At 29.9% G+C, this 18,507-nt stretch overlaps 1 protein-coding gene across 1 annotated transcript; it reads left to right on the top strand.

Moving 5' to 3' along the window:
- Positions 1-365: 365 nt before the first annotated feature.
- On the top strand, positions 366-13,160 carry LOC142610088 (GDSL esterase/lipase At5g03610-like). Its single transcript, XM_075781801.1, has 5 exons — positions 366-522; positions 625-843; positions 7,716-7,987; positions 11,808-12,114; positions 12,764-13,160. Exons 1-5 carry the CDS (start codon positions 462-464, stop codon positions 12,970-12,972), a joined length of 1,068 nt encoding a protein of 355 aa, XP_075637916.1. The 5' UTR covers positions 366-461; the 3' UTR covers positions 12,973-13,160.
- Positions 13,161-18,507: the final 5,347 nt, after the last annotated feature.

The raw sequence follows: 18,507 nt of genomic DNA, 5'->3' as shown, positions 1-18,507 counted from the left end.
CAACAAAAACATGAGGTTGTGTTATGTTGTGTGTTATGTCGTGTTCTTGACCACATATTGTATATGAAATTTCTAGAAAAAAAGGTTTCTCAAAAAACAATTTTATAAGACCACATTTCAAAACACATGGAACTTATGTATAAGGAGTCAATTATATGAGACCAAGACAGTCTCATAAGATTCCCTTGTTTTTTACGGTGTTCATTGTCCCTAGTTGAACTTTATGAAATTTGGTCCCCACTTATTGAAGGGCCAAGCTTGATCTTGGTGCTTTTTTTCACGATTTTCATTGTCCCTAGCTGAACTTATAAAGAATTAAAGATCCAATTAGCTTGACCTTGATAGGTGACTCATGTGTAATCTATTCTTCACAACTACTATATATAGAAGTATCAATAGTATCTCATTCACCACCAACATATCCATTCTAGCAAAATTTTGCTCTGTCCAAGGTTTCAAAAATGGACGCACAAAAGCTCCTCTTCACTGTTCTCTGCTTTTTCCTCTTATTCCTTCTCTCAGGTTTCCAATACTATACATAAAGCTAGCTGCTTCTTTAATATTTTCCATAAAAACCAAACTTTTCTAATACATGCATTTGTGTGATTCGTTTAATTATTGCAGGGGAACAAGTCGTTCAAGCACGTTTAGCTCATCACCACCACCACCACCGTCTCTTTGATTTTCGTCCATCAAAGCTCTTTGTCTTTGGAGATTCATATGCTGACACTGGTAACAACAATAAATCTGAAGCTAACTCTTGGAAATACCCTTATGGAATCACTTTTCCTGGAAAACCAGCTGGTCGTTACTCAGATGGCCGTGTCCTCACCGATTTCCTTGGTGTGTCCCTTTCTCTCTCTCTCTCTCTCTAATGATTTGCTTTTTTTTATTATTTATCTTTAGCTCACTTTTTGGTACAATGGATTTGCTTTTCATTGTGTATTGTCATAAATGGTGGGTTCCCTCTTCTCTGCTAGCTTGCCACAAACACAATGCCACTTTTCTTTGTTATTTATAATACTAGATGTCTGTGTGATTCTCTCTTTCGCTTAAATCTTGCATTATTGGATCAATTTTTTTAAAGTTTTTTCCTTTTCTCTTTCTATCTTGTCAGATCATTAGCATCCTATTATAGCTATGATAAACTCCAGTCTTCCTTCGCACAATCACTCATGTCTTCACGCTGCCCCTATCTATTTCACACTCTTTTTTTTTTTCCTCATGGCTCAAATGTAGAGCCTTCTTTATGAAAAAAAAAAAAAAAAAAAATCGTGGAATGGCAGTGTTGAGATGTGGTTTGAGAGTCCTAAAGATGTGAAAGTCATACAAATACAAAAACTACCATGGAATACATATGGATTTTTTTATCAAAAAAAAAAAAAAAAGCTCCACAAACTCTAGACGTAAAATCGTTGTAGCAACTTCTTATCTCTCAAAACCGGATGGTCAAGTTGGAGTCATTGTGTTGTGGTAGGCCAGTAACTTTTCTATTTAGGAGTTCTTATTTTTCAATTTGCATGAAAAGTTGTATTTCTGGTATAAAGTTGTAGTTTTGGTGTTTTGCTTAATTTCCACCATATTTGCTGTTTACTGTGCGAGAGTGGAGGTTAATTAATTTTTTGTGGTTCATGTTTGAATAAAAGAGAAGTAGGCGGGGTTAGTTTTGTTATTTCTTTTCCTCTCCAATTCTGATCTTTAATATAATTCTTTTATTTATTTGCTTGATTATAAAGTGAATATTTATGCATGAGAAATTTGGTTTGTTTTCCTATGATCTCACCAAATTCATGGAAAAGAAACTCTGGACTGTAACAACAGTCTATGATAGGTATGTAATAGTGATTATTAGCATTTGGATGCATTATAGTTTCTTATAGCATTATTCTTGAGAAATCAAAAGGCATATATTACACCTTTATCCAAAGCTTTTTTATGTTCTTGACATCATACTTTTAAGAATTGTAAGTTTTGATTTATAACTATTAGATTTTTCCAATGAGAATCTTCACTTGGAAATATTGAATTGCATATTTTAAGTTTGAAGTCACAAAATTAGGTAAGTTTGACAGATAATTTTAAAAGAAAAGATAAAAATTAAATTATAGATAGATGCCAATGGGTATCTGAATTTTTTATTTACAAGGCTTACATTAATTAGATTGGCTTTTTTTGGGGACGGTGTTTTGAAATTCTTTTATGTATTATTATAGGAGGTTGAATTTTTAATGAGAAAGTATACTGCTTTGATTTGTGATTAACGAGTTTCTATAACTTAAGGGTAGTTTTTGGTTTTCTTTTTATGTTATAATATGCTCATGAACTTTGAGGTTTGTAAGATTTTTTTTTGAAGTTTGTGAAAATTTTTGAATTATACTTTTTATTTTCCTCCTATTATTATTAGAAGAAAAAGTCCCCTAAGAGGGATGAATTGCACCTCTATAGATTTGAATTTGATTTAAATTATGAAATATATAATTTATTAGTAACTCCTCTTTAATTGTTAAATATGATCATGAATTGAGTTATGATTAATTGATTGATGATCAATGTGATTGACCAAGAATTTAAATTTATTTTTTCTCAATTAAAAAATATTAAGTGGTGCTTTCTCTCTCAAAAAAAGGAAAAAAGGTTAATTCAATTTAATTTATAGACAGTTTCCTACTGATATAGATTGTACTTAAAATTGTAAAATATTTAGTAATGTATAGATCCTATGAAGTTAAATATGCAATTATTATGTGCCTCCCTTAAAGGTAATATATGGACTTAACTAAAGTTTTACATCCTTCTCAAAAAAACTAAAGTTTTGCATGATGAATAATGTTTTTTTTTAGTGCATTGTGGTAACATGGTTGAGATTTCTATGCAAACTACAAAGTGAGTAAATGCTAAAAGAAATATTTACTGTATAGTGATTTCAAGGTCTCTCCGAAATCATAGGTTTTTCCATTTTTGTACAATGATTTTGCCACCACTGACCTACATGCAAGTATTTTTTTTTTTTTTTTTACAGTCTATATGCACTTAATTCGTCTTTCAAATAATATTTACTATTTGTTGTTTGCAGCATATATTGTTTGGGTTAAATAGTTGAACTATGCTAAATTAAGAAGACTTGCAAGATTAAAAAGAAGATTGATTATGAATGAACAATGATTTCTCTATTAGGAGTGACATTGCTTAGAGTTACAAACAATTTCATGGTATAGGTAGAATTAGAAAGACAGATCTCCATAGTTCTGACTTGAAAGTAAGTCCATAAAATAAATATATATTTTTGGCTTTTAAATAATACTATTTAAACACTGTTAATGAACATTGTTTTTGGAGTGATTATATTTATATATGATTATCTTCTCATGAAAAAAAATTTATATACGATTATAATCAGTGTTTTTGGAGTGATTATATTTATATAAGATTATAATTATTTAATTAGTTCTTTAGTCATTCAACAACATTAGTTATATTTTTAGACTAATATATGTTCATTGAGTTGATCTTACACCAACTTATGTCCTTAATTTTATTGGGGCATTTTGACTGAAAAATATAATATATACATACATGTAGCATGATTTTTGCTTTCAATTATATAATAATAGGCATTTTGACTGAAAAATATAATATATACATACATGTAGCAAGATTTTTGCTTTCAATAATAATAATAATTCATTTAGCTATTATTATTTTCAATAAAATTATACATTTTACGAGTTTACGCTTAACTTTGTTTCAATCCTTTTATGGATTCTTTCTAAATATTAAATTTATATTTTTTTTTCATGCATATATATACTCACACATGTAGCATGATCTTTACTTTCAATTATATAATAATAATTCATTTAGCTTTTTAAAAAAATAATATTATATTTTTTATGAGTTCATACCTAAAACCGTGCAACTTAGATTTTTAAATAAAAATAGATATTATTTTTTTTGTTCTTATCTTTTTCTCCTATAATTTCTAAGTTGATAAGTCTCAATTTGATTATAATCCAAATTCTTCATCTAATCTTTTTATTATTAAATAAATTATATTACAGTCATAAGAAAAGAAAAAAAAAACAGCAACTTTATTGGAAAAACAAAAGATAGAAGTTTTTGTTCATACTAATTTACCAAAAATGTTTTTGGATAAAGTTTAAAAAAAAAATTGCAAATAAGGTAATAAGTATTTGAGTTTAAAGTAAACACTTTCTCTTTCTTCTAAAAAAAGTATCTATATATAATAAATGTTTGTCCTTCTTAAAAAAAAGTTTGTTGTTTTTTTCTTTTGGTTATAAAAAAAAAAGTTTCCTTTTTTTGATAAAAAATGTTTTCTTTTTTCTTTCTATTCATATGACATTTTTTTTTATTCTAATTTTTATGAGATTTATGAGATAGCAACAAACAAATTGATTAGAAATCTTAATTCCAATAGGATTTAAATACTATATCAGATGAAACTCTATCTATCTATCTATCTATATCTATATATATATATATAGTGAAGTTTATTCTAATATATAAATGTCTAAATCTCATGACAGGTATGCATTCTTTCTTCATTATTATTTTTTTCATTTTGTTTAAGCTATTTTTCTTTAACTTCAAAAAAATTAATAAAAACTTCTCACATACGTTTTAACCCAATTCATAATATTAAAATTTTGTGTTGATTTATTCTTTTCTACAATAATTAGTTCAGGTTTTAGTTACATACTCACACTTTCATTTCTCAAAGTGGTTGAAAAAACAAATAGGTTTATTCTTTGTTCTTTAGTACATTTATATCTTAATTTATAGTTTGTGTTAATTTTTTAATTTTAAATTATGAATAAGTTTGATTATATTCTTTATATTGAATTTAAATTGTTGTTTATAGGTTTTTGGTTGTGTTATATCAAAAAAAGAGTTTATATAAATTTGGCAACAAAGCTAAATAGATAAGCCTAATAAACGTTTATTAATAATAGTTTTATCAATAACTTTTTATTAACTTGATTTAAAAAAAATATAATAGAGGGTTAATTTATTAATGTGATTTAAACTCTACTAAAACATTTTTAAGGGATTGGTTTAAAAAAAATTTAAAGTAATTTTCTAATTATTAACTACTATACGCTAACTTTTAACTACCAAAACCTACAATTGAAATACTAATCCGTATGAGATACCACGTCCACAGATTGATATCTTAGCTATTATATATTATACATTGACATTTTTTTTTTCTTTTCAAAAGAAGCATTTCTCTCCCCCCCCCCCCCTAAAACAAAGGGATTATAATAAGAATTAGATAGACAAGGGTAAGACTACACCATCTAAGACTACACCACCTTTTTTCTGCAATAAATGTTAAATTCAAAACATTTTTCCACGTATACACACACATGTAGCATGCAACACACAGGACTTAAACTTTAAGTTTAAACTTAAACTTGGTAAGGCGAAACTCACTCAAATTTCAGTGTCTTCTTCTATGCTTTCAAGGACAAAAATTAAATTCTCATGTGAGTCTCTCTCTACTTCAAATTTTTAAATGTTTAGTAATTTAGATTGTTCTTAATTATTGAATTAAGAATTCTACTTAAACATAATTTCAATTATTGTTTTGGATAGTTTTTAACTATTAAATTCAAGGGTTTTTCATTTAAATATATGTGATTAATTGAGCCTTAAAGTTCAATGTATTATTGAAAATCATTTTATATATATTTTTAGGTACCTCTACCATCTTCCATTCAATTACACACACACACACACATTTTATGATACCTTAGTCTCACATAACATGCCTTCATTATGTAACTTAAAAGTAAAATATTCATTTATTTTTATTATTTATTTTAAGTAAATTAATAAAAAATTATTTACATATGAATTTCGACTAAACCGTGCAAGGAATGCTAGTTATTTTCAATTCATAAAGACTACAAATAAACTCATTTTCATACTCTATTACACAACTTGCTTAAAAATTAACTGAGTTATGAAAAAAAAAAGGTGGTATGTATGTATAAAAAGTACTGTGTCCTTAGATTTATTATTATTAATTTTAATGTTATTTTAACAAGTTTAGATACGCAAAATTTATTAGCATCTTCTTAACAACTACTGTGTTCATTTTATAATAATTATTTTTTATCATCAAGATAAGATACTAATTGGTTTTTTTTTTTATGTAAGCAGAGTTTTAACACCAAATATTTTTCTTGACAACTAGAATCTTTACTAGTTGAGCTAACTGAAACCCACCACAACTATTAAATTGATGTGATATAATTAGTATTAATAAAAATAGTGTCAGTAATGGACTCGTAAGAGTAATATTACTCTTATCATAATTTGTCAAATAAACCGTTATAAATAGAAAATTATGAAAAATTTTGTATACCTACTCAAATTTTAGTGTTTATCACCTTTTGTTTTGAGGCTTATAGTGATTTTACAACCACAATCTTTTACCAATACAATTTTTCATAACTATTCTACGTGAAAAATTATGATTAAGCATCTGTCACTTTTACATTTAACTTTCTTTACTCCTCACATTCACGTTAAAATTATGACAAATTGTTTTAATGTTGAAGCTCCTTTTGTCCATCACCCTAACACTGTCTTCCTCTTTTTGTTTTTTAAATAGTTTCTTCTTTTTTTAAGTTGAACTGTCTCAATCACCCAAAAAATATATATCACTGTCTTACTTTGTCTCCTTCTCCTAGTCATTAACATTGAATAACCTCTGATGAGTGATAACTACAAACAAAAATCTTCTGTTCTCAACAAATTTGTACTTTTACTTGTTTCCATAAAAATTACTTGTCAAAAACTAACTAAACATTTAAAAGGGACAAGTAATGTGAGTTTATAGAATAGCAGAGGTGAATTCATCATTTGCTTATACCATCATTAAAGAAAATTTGAAAGTCCCCCTTTTCGTTTCCTTAAATTACTTTTTAAAATTACTTTAATTAGCACTCTTTTTTTTTTTTAAAGAAATTTCTTTAATTAGTACGTCTACTCTATGAACTTTTTATCCACTCTTTGTCAGTTAAAATCTATTCTCTCCTCCCCATAACAAAAGATGTAGGTTGGGATTGATCATTAGGTAACTTTTAATTATAATTAAAAAAAAAATTGGACAAGGTTAATGTGTGCCCTTAACCACATTAATCACATTCATTTTGAAAATTTTTTTATGAATAATTGAAAAAGCTATCAAAACAGTTAATTACTTTTTCGTTTTTCCATAAAAATTTTCTAAAATAGTTTATTAACGTATGCTTTAAGGATACGTGTTAGTAAATCCCATTGATAAATGCTGCGGTTGATAATATATATGGTATAGCAGTTGATAATTGTAGTATATATAAGTATATAACCACCCTTATTATGATAGTGACTTTTTTCTTGTAGTGCATAAGGTTCAACCGTTCAAGTAACATATTGCATGATTTGACTATTTCTTTTGGCTAGTGTTATTGCTAGAGTAGGACTTTTTAGGCGGTGGTGTTTCAAAAATACCTGATGCTTCGAGCACAACATTATTGAGTTTTCAATGAAAGCTTCACACGCTTTGAATTCTCTGATAGTGACATAAATTAAGTAGCATTTACATTTTTCTTTCAATGGGATGAAAATTGAACATATGATTATGATCGATCTGACCACTTCAATCTAGGCATCCCTGATCTTGTGCTTAATTTGTAACCATGCAGCTAAGTTCATAGGTTTGAAGTCTCCAATTCCATACAGATTGAGGGAAGATGGGGTCAATGACTTGCAATATGGCATGAACTTTGCTTTTGGAGGCACTGGTGTGTTCAATACGTTGGTTTCAGACCCAAACATGACCACCCAGATTGATTTCTTCCAAGAACTCATCAAAACTAATGCATTTAATGCTACGGACGTAAAGTCCTCTGTGGCACTCGTCACCCTATCTGGTAATGATTATAGTGCTTATGAGGTCGAGAATGGAACTGCTCAGGTGAGAACAATACACACATAATAATAATAATAATAATAATAATAATTATTATTATTATTATTATTATTATTATACAAATAATTAACATATTTTTGACAAATTAGAACTAAGGGGGAAGTATTGAAAATATACATATAATTGATTAGTGTATAATTGATTAGCACTAGGGTTGTAACACTCTCATCATAAACTGACCTTTCCATATAACTTATCTATTGCAGTCAAAATGTTATTTGTAGATATATAAAAATTTTCACAACTTGCTAAAATGATTAGTTGTGATTGGAACAATATAACATTTACATAAGTTTACCTCTAATAACACTATTTTAATTATTGTATATCAATCAAAATATGTTATTTCAAAAACAATGAATATATATATATATATATATATATATATATGATGGTTGTTTAATCATAAATCAAGGTGGTTGAATTCAATTATTTTAATAAGAACATTTTGCACGCGGATGATGTCAAATACTAATAGGAGTTGAGATTCAACATCGGGTGTAATTGAAACCAAGGGTTGATATTAAAGGATAGAATTTTAAATTCTATCAGTTATTAGATTAATTAGAAAATTTCTAAAAAAAATTTAAAACCATTTAGTCTAAGGATTGAGAAAAAATATTAAAATTTTAACTTTTAATATTATCCCTTAGTTTCAAATGCAGCCTCTCTTATAGGATTATAATTAGGATCTCTAGCTAGGGTTACATTATATAGTAATTTTCATGAATTTAAAATTTTAATTTCATTTCATAACAACTAATTTTAATTGATACTGTAACCCTTTATTGGATCTATTAACCACCACATCTTTATTGCTAATTTTTTTTTATAAAAAAAAAAACTATCATTTCAAAGAACTATATCATTTTCTGTCCATGCTCCAGTCCACTGCCTTGTGTTGTGCGCCCTGAATTCTCAATCATGTGAATAAGTGTCCCCACAGTCATGACTTATACGTACCCCTCCAACATATATATAGGACATCAGGAACAGAAAAATGTTTGTATTTCATGCGGGAAAGTGACCAAGCCACACCATTCTACCCCCATCTCCCAACTCCCAAAGTATGGTGAATTTTCGATTTACGTGGAAAGAAATTATTGCAGTGATGTCTGTTTCACACGAGATTTATTGGTCCTAGCTACTATATATCGAAGATTAGAACATGCTTAACCCTTTTGGAAGATGTGATGATAAATTCTTAATGTGTTTGGATGGTAGGTTGGAAAGAACAGAAAATAAGTAAAGTTTTGGATGATATATTTGATTTTTTTAGCTTTACACACACAAAAAAAAAAAAAAAAGGTGGAAAAGAGAAGAAATTATGAATGAAAATGTGCCAGTAAGTATGATTTTATGACTCACACCTGGGCTTTCGTCCACTACAAGCAAGAATCAAGTTATAAATGATTGACAAAGGTTTTTACTTGTTGAAGTAATGCGAGTCATAATGTATACAGTACAGCCAAAATGTTACGTAAAAGCATCAGCAATTCAGCATTCGCTATTACAGAAAAATTCTATTTTCACGCACCAAAATTTAGTTTACTACTTTAATATAGTATTTGATAATACACTCTATATTATATGTTTTATTTTTATGTTTTATTTATTTATTTATTATTATTTTTCTCACTTTTCTTTTCCGTCTATCACTTCAATAAGGAAAGTTTGGCTCTAGTGCACTGGGTTGACACGATTCAAACATGTGATAAAAATTAGATGCACATACATCACTAGTGCTCTTATAAAGCAAGCTTGACTCCAATGCCTTAGAAGTTGACACGATTCAAACATGCGATAAAGATCACATACATGTAGCAGGCTCCGATTCAATGCACTGGATTACTATAGTTAAGCAGTGTCCATATAATAATATATGAAACCTGCAAGAAAAGACAGCAAAATTAAACTCTGTTAACTTACAAGTTTCTTGTCTCCTTTGGGCTGGTTCTGTGAATTTCATAAGAATGGGCCCGGTAGTTAGGTTCTGTGGATCTCTGCGGTTCAGGAAATCCTGGTCACTGTCTTGTATCTGAACTCATTGGTCAATGTAAAATATATACATGTGAGTCATGTGTGACCCAATACCACTGGACTTATTTGGAGGGTCCATTGGTATTTTTTTTATATCCGACAAATGAATTAAGTAAATGTTATCAGATATTGGGATATGATCCAATGGTTTATTGGCTCCTTTCATGGACCATAGTTCTTGATGTGTCTCATATCCCTCCACCCCTACACATAAAAAAACAAAAATTGTTTTTTGTCGAGTTTTTTTGTTCAAACTTAAGATTCGATCACTATCTCATGCATAACGTAGGATTCCCATGCTTGCAGTTAATCAAAAGACCTCCATGATTACTAGTCGTTATACTATTGTTAATTTTAATTTCAAATTTCCTGTTTATTAACTTTATCTGATTTTAAAGCTTTTCTTTTACATCTATAAGATAGATCAAATCTTCTGATTTATCTTTCCTACTTCACCTCATACTCTACCAATAATAAAAATTTGCCATACGTACGTCTATTTAAATTCAAATATTATTTTCAGCCTTTTATTGTTTCAGTTTCCTAGTAAAAAAAAAACTCAAATAATCCCCACCAGCCACTACCACCGTTCCTCTACCACGACCACCACCAACTTCGCCGGCACTACCAGGAGGAGATCGTTGACGATATCAATAGCCATCCCATCCACTACAGCCTCCTTGTCTTCAAAAATCTTTGTCTAATATTAGTTTTGTGACATCGATTGGTGAGTACCCATGACCGCCATTCTTCTTCAAATCCATGGCTGGTACCCAGACATGGCGGTGGTGCAGCGTTGATGGTGTCGCCATCTCTGCCTGGAGGCGCTAGACAAGAGTGGTGGACCGGTGGTGATTGGTGGGGGATGTGTTGGTTTTTTTTTTAAAAAATTCATTTTTGGTAACTGAAACCGGTGGTGATGGATGGTTGGCCGGCAGGGGTGGGTGGCTGCTGATGACATCAGCGATCTCCTCTTGGTGGCGCCGGCAAAGGTTGGTGGTGGTGGTGGAGGAACTTTGGTGGTGATGGTTTGAGTTTTTTTTATTTTTGATTTATTTTAGGAAACTAAATAATAGAAGGCTGAAAATTAGATTTGAATTAAAATAAATGTATATGTAGCAAATTTTTATTGATAGAGCGTGGAGTGAAGTAGAAAAAATGAGGTAGATCTTATTGGACTCCTATAATAGAATAATTCTTAGGTACTTTCGGAGCACGAAAAATGGTGTTCACTCCTCTCACATTCATGGTGGGGTCCGCTCATTAAATTCATGATGGGATCCACCATGAATGTGAAAGGAGGGAGCACCATTTCACTATACTCCGAAACTACCTAAGAATTTTTCCCTATAATATATAGCTCAACAACATTGTGTCAACTGCCAACTAAAACTATGTCAGCAAACGTTAATATAACTAATTGTCTCTTATATATTCCAATTTAGTTTATTAATATTTGAAGTAGGATAAGGTTTACGTTTCTGATGCCAAAAAAGTAAACCAATTATCGGATTTCACTTTAATGGGTCTCATTAAGTAGATCAAATATATGAAAAATCAATTAAAAAGAACTGCTCAAATATTAAATTTAATCAAACTTTATTAGATCTCGTGTGTATATATATACACCTAAGTATTATCTCATCATTTGTTTTTCCTTCTTGGTTATTATTGTTTATTTTATCATGAAAATATATAAAAAGCATGGTTTTTAAGACAATATTATGCTAGTACTGAGCTTGCTATCTCAACCCATTCATTGTAGGGTTTTCCACCCTTCATTACCTCGGTGGTCAATCAACTCACAGTCAACTTGAGACGCATTCATGGCTTCGGTGTTGAGAAAATTGCTGTGACAGCTTTACAGCCTTTGGGATGTCTCCCTAGGAGCACAATCAAATCCTCATTCCAACAGTGCAATGGAACAGAAAACTCACTTGTTAGATTCCATAACCTTTTGTTGCAGCAAGCTGTGGCAAAGCTGAACAACGAAACCAAAGTTTCTACTTTCATCATTCTCAATCTTTATGACTCGTTCATGTCCGTATTAAAGAACAAAGGAGACCAGACAGGTGATTATTATACATTTACTTTCATTTTCAAAATATATTTTTCATTGACGTATTTTCTTTCATTTCTGGAATATCAAGTTCATCATTTTAATTGGGTTTGATCCATTTTGGTGTTCTAAGCTCAATCTCTAATTTTTATAGACTAAAATGCTGTCCAAGCTACCCCTAAAGATTTTATTTTAATTCAAAATTTAAGGGTAAAAATGTAGCAATTCAAAAAATGAGGGACTAAATTGTAATTGGAGCAAACAATGAGGTAAATTGTTTCTCCACAAAATATCAAATCTGTTAATTAAGTCAAAATTTTAACTGTTTCATTTTAATTCAAACTTTACTGTGTCACTTTGAAAGTTTGTAGATAAAATAAAAAGTTTCATTTTACCCCTTTTTATATGAGGAAAGGAATGAATTTTATGCATGGACTTAGAATAGAACATGATAATTTGTGGGCTTTCAAACTATCTGGGTTGGTGTGTTTATTGCTTGGGGCCTTGGGCCTTTGTCCTAAGTTATAAAAACCCTTCACAAATGAGCCATGTGTGGCCATTCAGAGCCTTATTCGATTACTTTGATTCACTTTCAGGAATCAAACAAATTGAATTCTAGTCCTGTACTAATAGAGCAGTATCTTCATCTTCAATTTGTGCAGGAAGTACGAAGTTTGAGAACCCACTGAAACCATGTTGTGGTGGAATAAGCAGTGAATATTCCTGTGGAAGTGAAGATAAGAATGGGACCAAGAAATACACAGTATGTGATGACCCCGATTCAGCATTCTTTTGGGACTCAGCTCATCCTACACAAGAAGGATGGAGTGCTGTGTATTCAGCTTTGCAAACCACTCTTGAACAACTTTAATTACTAGGCTTAACAAGAACGACGAGGTTTAAAAATTATTGTGGTGTAATTTGTTTGTTTTGTAATTTCCTAGTTTCTATTATGTCTTTATTTGTCTGTGAAGCCATTTTTGTTCAGTTGTAACTTGTAATATGGTTTGGGGTTAGGTCATATGTAAGAATGAAAAAAATAAATTTGCATAATCAGCATCAACATGGGTATGGGATCACCCCCATTTGTCCTAGGTGTAGTCAAGTTGAGTCCACAATTCACGTTCTGCGGGATTGCCCTTGGCCTGTTCAATATTGCCATATTGGATCTCACTTCTTGGGGCCCCTTATCAATCGCGACTAGATTGTCTTCCTATTCACACATTCTGGGATGGGAGGCTAATGTAATAGCTGATGGACTAGCTAAAAGGACTAGCTAAAAGGGAAAGCTTGCAACGAGACAAAATTTTGGTACATGATTGCGTGAAAAGTATCTCAGGATGTTTGTTAAGTTGATACTCTTAAAAAGTATCATGTAACAAATTATATACTTTCTTAAACTGTTTGTTTGATTAAATAAAATTTCTCCTTCGTACAAAAATAAATAAATAAATTTGCATAACCCCAATATATATATAGTCAAATTCCCAAATAGTCAAAAAAGAAAATTTGAAAGTTTGACTCAGGTATTCCTTCAAATTTTATAAAAGAGCTCCCTATCTCTATTGACTCTTATCATGTGTTTGGAAGTTTGAAGGAAGAGGAGACTCAGGAGAGAGTAAAGGGTATGGAGAGAAACCGAAGAAGTAGGAGAGCTGGGAGGCAAATGGTTATCAATTCCCTTATTTGGATATTTTTAAAATTAAGCAATGGCAGAAAAATAAAAATCTCTTCCCTTCGTTAGTTTTTTTTTTTTTTTTTTAAATTAAAATGTGAGAGGAGAGGTAATAATTATAATACATTAGCCTCATCACACGCGCTTTGCGCATGCAATGAGGCTTTTTTTTGGGTCTAGTATTATAATTTTCAATTCATTTCAATTTTTAGATTATGACAGCCAAAAAAAAAAAAAGCCTTAAAGCTATCATTTAGAGAGATTAACCTGCTTAGATTGTTTTTCAAAGTGGATGGAGAAGTTTTTTTATTTGGCAAATTTTTGGATAAGTTTGTTTTGAAGACATGAATTAGTAGAAGAATATCCTAATTTGTAAGCATTTTAAGTCAAGTTGAAGATATATTTTTACCAAGTTATCCCTACGTTTTGTCCCTGTTTATCGTAGGGTCTAAGTGTATTTTTGAACTACATAAAATTTTAGTTCAAAGAGGGAAATCTTCTTATATATAGTATAAATGATGCAAATCAACAATTATACTTTATACCACTCTTTTGTTTAATTTAAAGAAATAAGTATAAATTGACATCATAAAGGCAAAATTTGACAACTTTTTTAAAATATAATATAAGTGGAATCTCTCTCATCCCCTTCCCCTCTAGACTTCTTTTTGGGAATTAAAATGAGGGACTTGAAGGGGTATCTTACCCCTCCAAATCCCTTCTCATTCCCTTTAAAAAAAAAATCTAAACAAAATTGATCAAAAACCCTGTAGAATCTCTCCCTCCCCCTTCATCCAAACACATTGTTTATTTGTATCCATTACATTTTGTTTTTCCCTTTCAGTTTAACTTCATTCATACTATGGTAGTTCACTTTTCCGACTAATTCACACTATTCCCAAATTCTAATCCTTAATACTGTTGAAAAGTAAAAAGCTACATTTGACATGTTCTACATGCTTATTATGATTGGAAATTGTAAACAATAATAGGATTGAATATTATATACCCAACCACCTTGAATGAAGACCCTATTGTGGACTTGACCTGAAAGAGAATTTTGTTAAGGAGAAATCAATTATGCTATGTACAAGTACAAATCACATTGGTTACGGGACATTGATCTTCATGGACACAGGAATTTACCAATTCTAGCCCACCATCTAGGACAATGACTGCATTCAGTTTTGGTGTTGACGTGTGAGTGTATTCCCTTATCTCATTTCTTTCTCCTATATATATATATATATATATATATATATATATATGTGTGTGTGTGTTTCACACAAAAAAATCTATGACAATGACTGACTATGGGCCGTGGCATTGCAAAACTGAATTAGTCTTTACAACAATTTATAATTTAATACGCTTCACGTGGTTATTACACCTTCTAGCATGTGCAGAAAAGTGTCAAATTCAAAAGTAGTTCGCTTTTGTTGATCAATTAATAATTTAATAATTCACTAAAAAATAAAGCAATTAATAATTTAATTAATCAAGGCATGGAATCTAAACAAATCAATTTTGTAATCAACAACTGTTTATAGTTTATACTACTTTACTTATACCGAAAATGATATCTTGTACCCGGCATATATGCCGGGTACACTATATACCACTTCTACATATGCCGGGTACACTATATACCACTTCTACATATGCCGGGTACACTATATACCACCTCTACTTATACATCACTCTACAGTGATAAGCTATGTCACTCACCAATAATATTGTAGCTTCATTTATGAAAGATGGGAAAATGGTTAAACAAAATATCATATAATTCTCATATTATCATTCAATGAGCAAGATGTACAAAAATTGTGAAACTTCACAACAATGTCAAATTCTCAATGTAGAATTGTAGATATTAAGAAAATTTCTCCAGGAATTTTTTTATTATATATAAAGTTGAAATATAACTATTTTTTTGATAAATTGAAATGTTAATTAAAATACACGGAATGATTACAGGTCCAATATCTTTATTTAGCTGTTTTATGGTCAAATTTCTTCCTTGTGTTGGCGAACATAAAACGCAAGGAATGTACGTAGTGCATGTGCAAGACCATACACAATCTGCATCCAAAACGTCTTTATTTTCAGGTTTTGACATTGTAATTAAAGAGGTTAGAGAGTAACATATTATTTAAAATTTTAGAAGATGCAATAATAGATATATTTTAAAATTTGTAATTGTTGAATAAATTTTATGGGTCATATAGACAATTACCTTGGTAGAACAAAACACCTACTTGACTGATCTTACTCTATGATTACTTTACAAACTCCTCTTGATCTCTAGTGTACCTTTTTGTTGCTAGAGAGGCTACTAGAGTCTCTTCCTAAATTCCACGCTCCAAATTCTAAGGCATTGTTTGATGGTGTCTCTAGACAGATGGTCTTTTGAGAGAGCACTTAGAAAATTATACGTATATTTTTTCAGTTCGTGCAATATTCACTTTTAGTAAATTAGTTATCTGACTATTATAGGATTCTCTCAATATTCACTCTTAATAAATTAGTGATTTAGGGTCCGTTTGGATAGAACTTATTGCTGAAAACTGAAAATTGAAAACTGAAAATACTGTAGAAAATAATTTTTAAATGTGTGAATAATACTGCAGGACTCATTTTTAATAAAAAATTGCTGAAAAAGTGCGTGAACAGTACGCGCACTGCACGTTTTGTCCCCACAGCAGAAACAGGAAAAAAAAAATGCAAAAAGCAAAACACAAAACGCAATCATCCGGATCCAAACAGGCAATTAATGTTATAAGAGTATTTAAATACCAATAGAGATCAACCCACAATTAGATGAGTGATCCCTAAAAATACTCAACCATTAAGTATAAATTATTCAACTACTGATTTTGACAACTAATACAAGGATCAATCAGTTTAAATTTATATTCACTTATTAGATAGCCAATATAGATGAATCATAGGCCATGGGTTTTGTATTGGGTCAAACGACTCAAACCTAGCCCACTTGCTAACAATAATTTAATCTAAACCATGAAATAAATTAATTTAATGAAGATGATGATGATGATGACAATGACGATTTTTATATACTTTAACAAAAATTTGTAACATAAGAAGAGTAGAGAGAAAGATAGTGCAACTCATCCCATTAAATGGATGACAAAGTATTTTGTGGATTGCTCAAATGATCATGATCTTCGAACACTAATGCAACATTTAAAGTCAATTTTCATTGAAAATTGGATCATATGTTTATTCACAACCAGATTTTCCTTGTGCAATTTTGACTGACTCTACTCTACTCTGCATCCAAACCAGACATAATAGTGCAATGCTTTGGTTAGCATGGCTAAGTAGTACAGAGCAGAGCAAAAATTGTCATCATATATATATATATATATATATATATCTCTTTTTTTATCTTTCTTATATTGAGAAAAATTGTCTTTTTTTTTTTAAACTTGTCTGGTTTATATCGTGTATATAAATAAATTGTAAGTACACTCTTATATGAAATAAACAAGAAAAAAAATTTGAATAATCTTAATGAATCTTATTATATTATAATTTTGGGAATGAAGTTTTGTTATTAGGCTGAATTGAAGCAAGAAGATGCTGTGTTGTATGAGACTCTTGTCCTTAACAACCATCACACATAAAATTTCTAAGTTCTCGTATGCAGGAGAGAATATGTCAAGAAACAATCTCCTAAGACCAACTCTCATAACAAGTAAAACACACAAACAATTATATACTTGCTTCCTCGTATAGGCTTTGCCGTGCGATGAGGCTTTTAATTTTTATTTTTTGGGTTTACACATCTTACTCATGACAGTTTTGTTTTATTTTTTATTTTAAAAAGAAGTTGTATTAGTACTTAACTATTAATGTAAAAGAAAAATGTGAAGGTGGGAAAAAAACAATTTAGTGATTAAAAAAATGGTATGTTTGTGGAAAAAATAGTTTTATTTTTTATTTTTTTAAAAAGAAGTTGTTGTAGTACTTGACAACTAATGTGAGAGAGAAATGTGGAGGTGAGAGGAAAAACTTTTTTTTTTTAATTTACCTAAAAATTAGGAATTTTTAAATTACTAATTTTACATATCTAACCCTATAATTTAACCTTAGAAAAAGATGAATTTGAGAGTATTTTGGACATTTAAATTGAGGATCCTAAACAAGCTAAACCCCTTAAATAATAGTACTAGCCTCATCACAAGTGCGGACGCTTTTTATTTTTTATTTTTTGGGCTTACACGTTTTACTCATGATAGTTTTATTTTATTTTTTGTTTTAAAAAGAAGTTGTATTAGTACTATTAATGTGAAAGATAAATGTGGAGGCAAAAAAAAAAAAAAAACAGTTTAATAATATAAAAAAATGATACGTTTGTGGAAAAAAGCAACCATATATATATATATATATATATATATGGGGAAATTACATTTTATCCACCTGTGATTTGCTAAAAAAACACTTTACCCACCTGTAGTTTAAAAATTGGTACTTTGCCTACCTGTAGTTTAATCTGTTAACCCAACGTTACCCACCTCATTGCCTGCCGTTAGTCTAACACCATTCCACTAAAAAAAAACAATAACAATTTGGATCAAAACACTTTCCTCTGAGGAAAAAAAAAACCCCTTACCCGTATAATAAGAACAACCAATTCCAATTCCAATGAACCATTTCATCCAAAAACAATACAACTTTAATATGAATTTTCAACAAAGTAAA

Source organism: Castanea sativa, chromosome 9 (assembly GCF_040712315.1).
Source record: "Castanea sativa cultivar Marrone di Chiusa Pesio chromosome 9, ASM4071231v1".
Lineage (NCBI taxonomy): Eukaryota > Viridiplantae > Streptophyta > Magnoliopsida > Fagales > Fagaceae > Castanea > Castanea sativa.
The sequence above is the reverse complement of the archived record's forward strand: the minus strand, read 5'-3'. Positions and strand labels throughout refer to the sequence as shown.

Bases quoted from the DNA above. Each gene is read 5' to 3' on its own strand.
- LOC142610088 (XM_075781801.1), top strand. From the start codon at position 462: ATGGACGCACAAAAGCTCCTCTTCACTGTTCTCTGCTTTTTCCTCTTA. The intron at 844-7,715 runs GTGTGTCCCTTT...GTAACCATGCAG, and splicing joins TGTCCTCACCGATTTCCTTG to CTAAGTTCATAGGTTTGAAG. The intron at 12,115-12,763 runs GTGATTATTATA...CAATTTGTGCAG, and splicing joins GAACAAAGGAGACCAGACAG to GAAGTACGAAGTTTGAGAAC.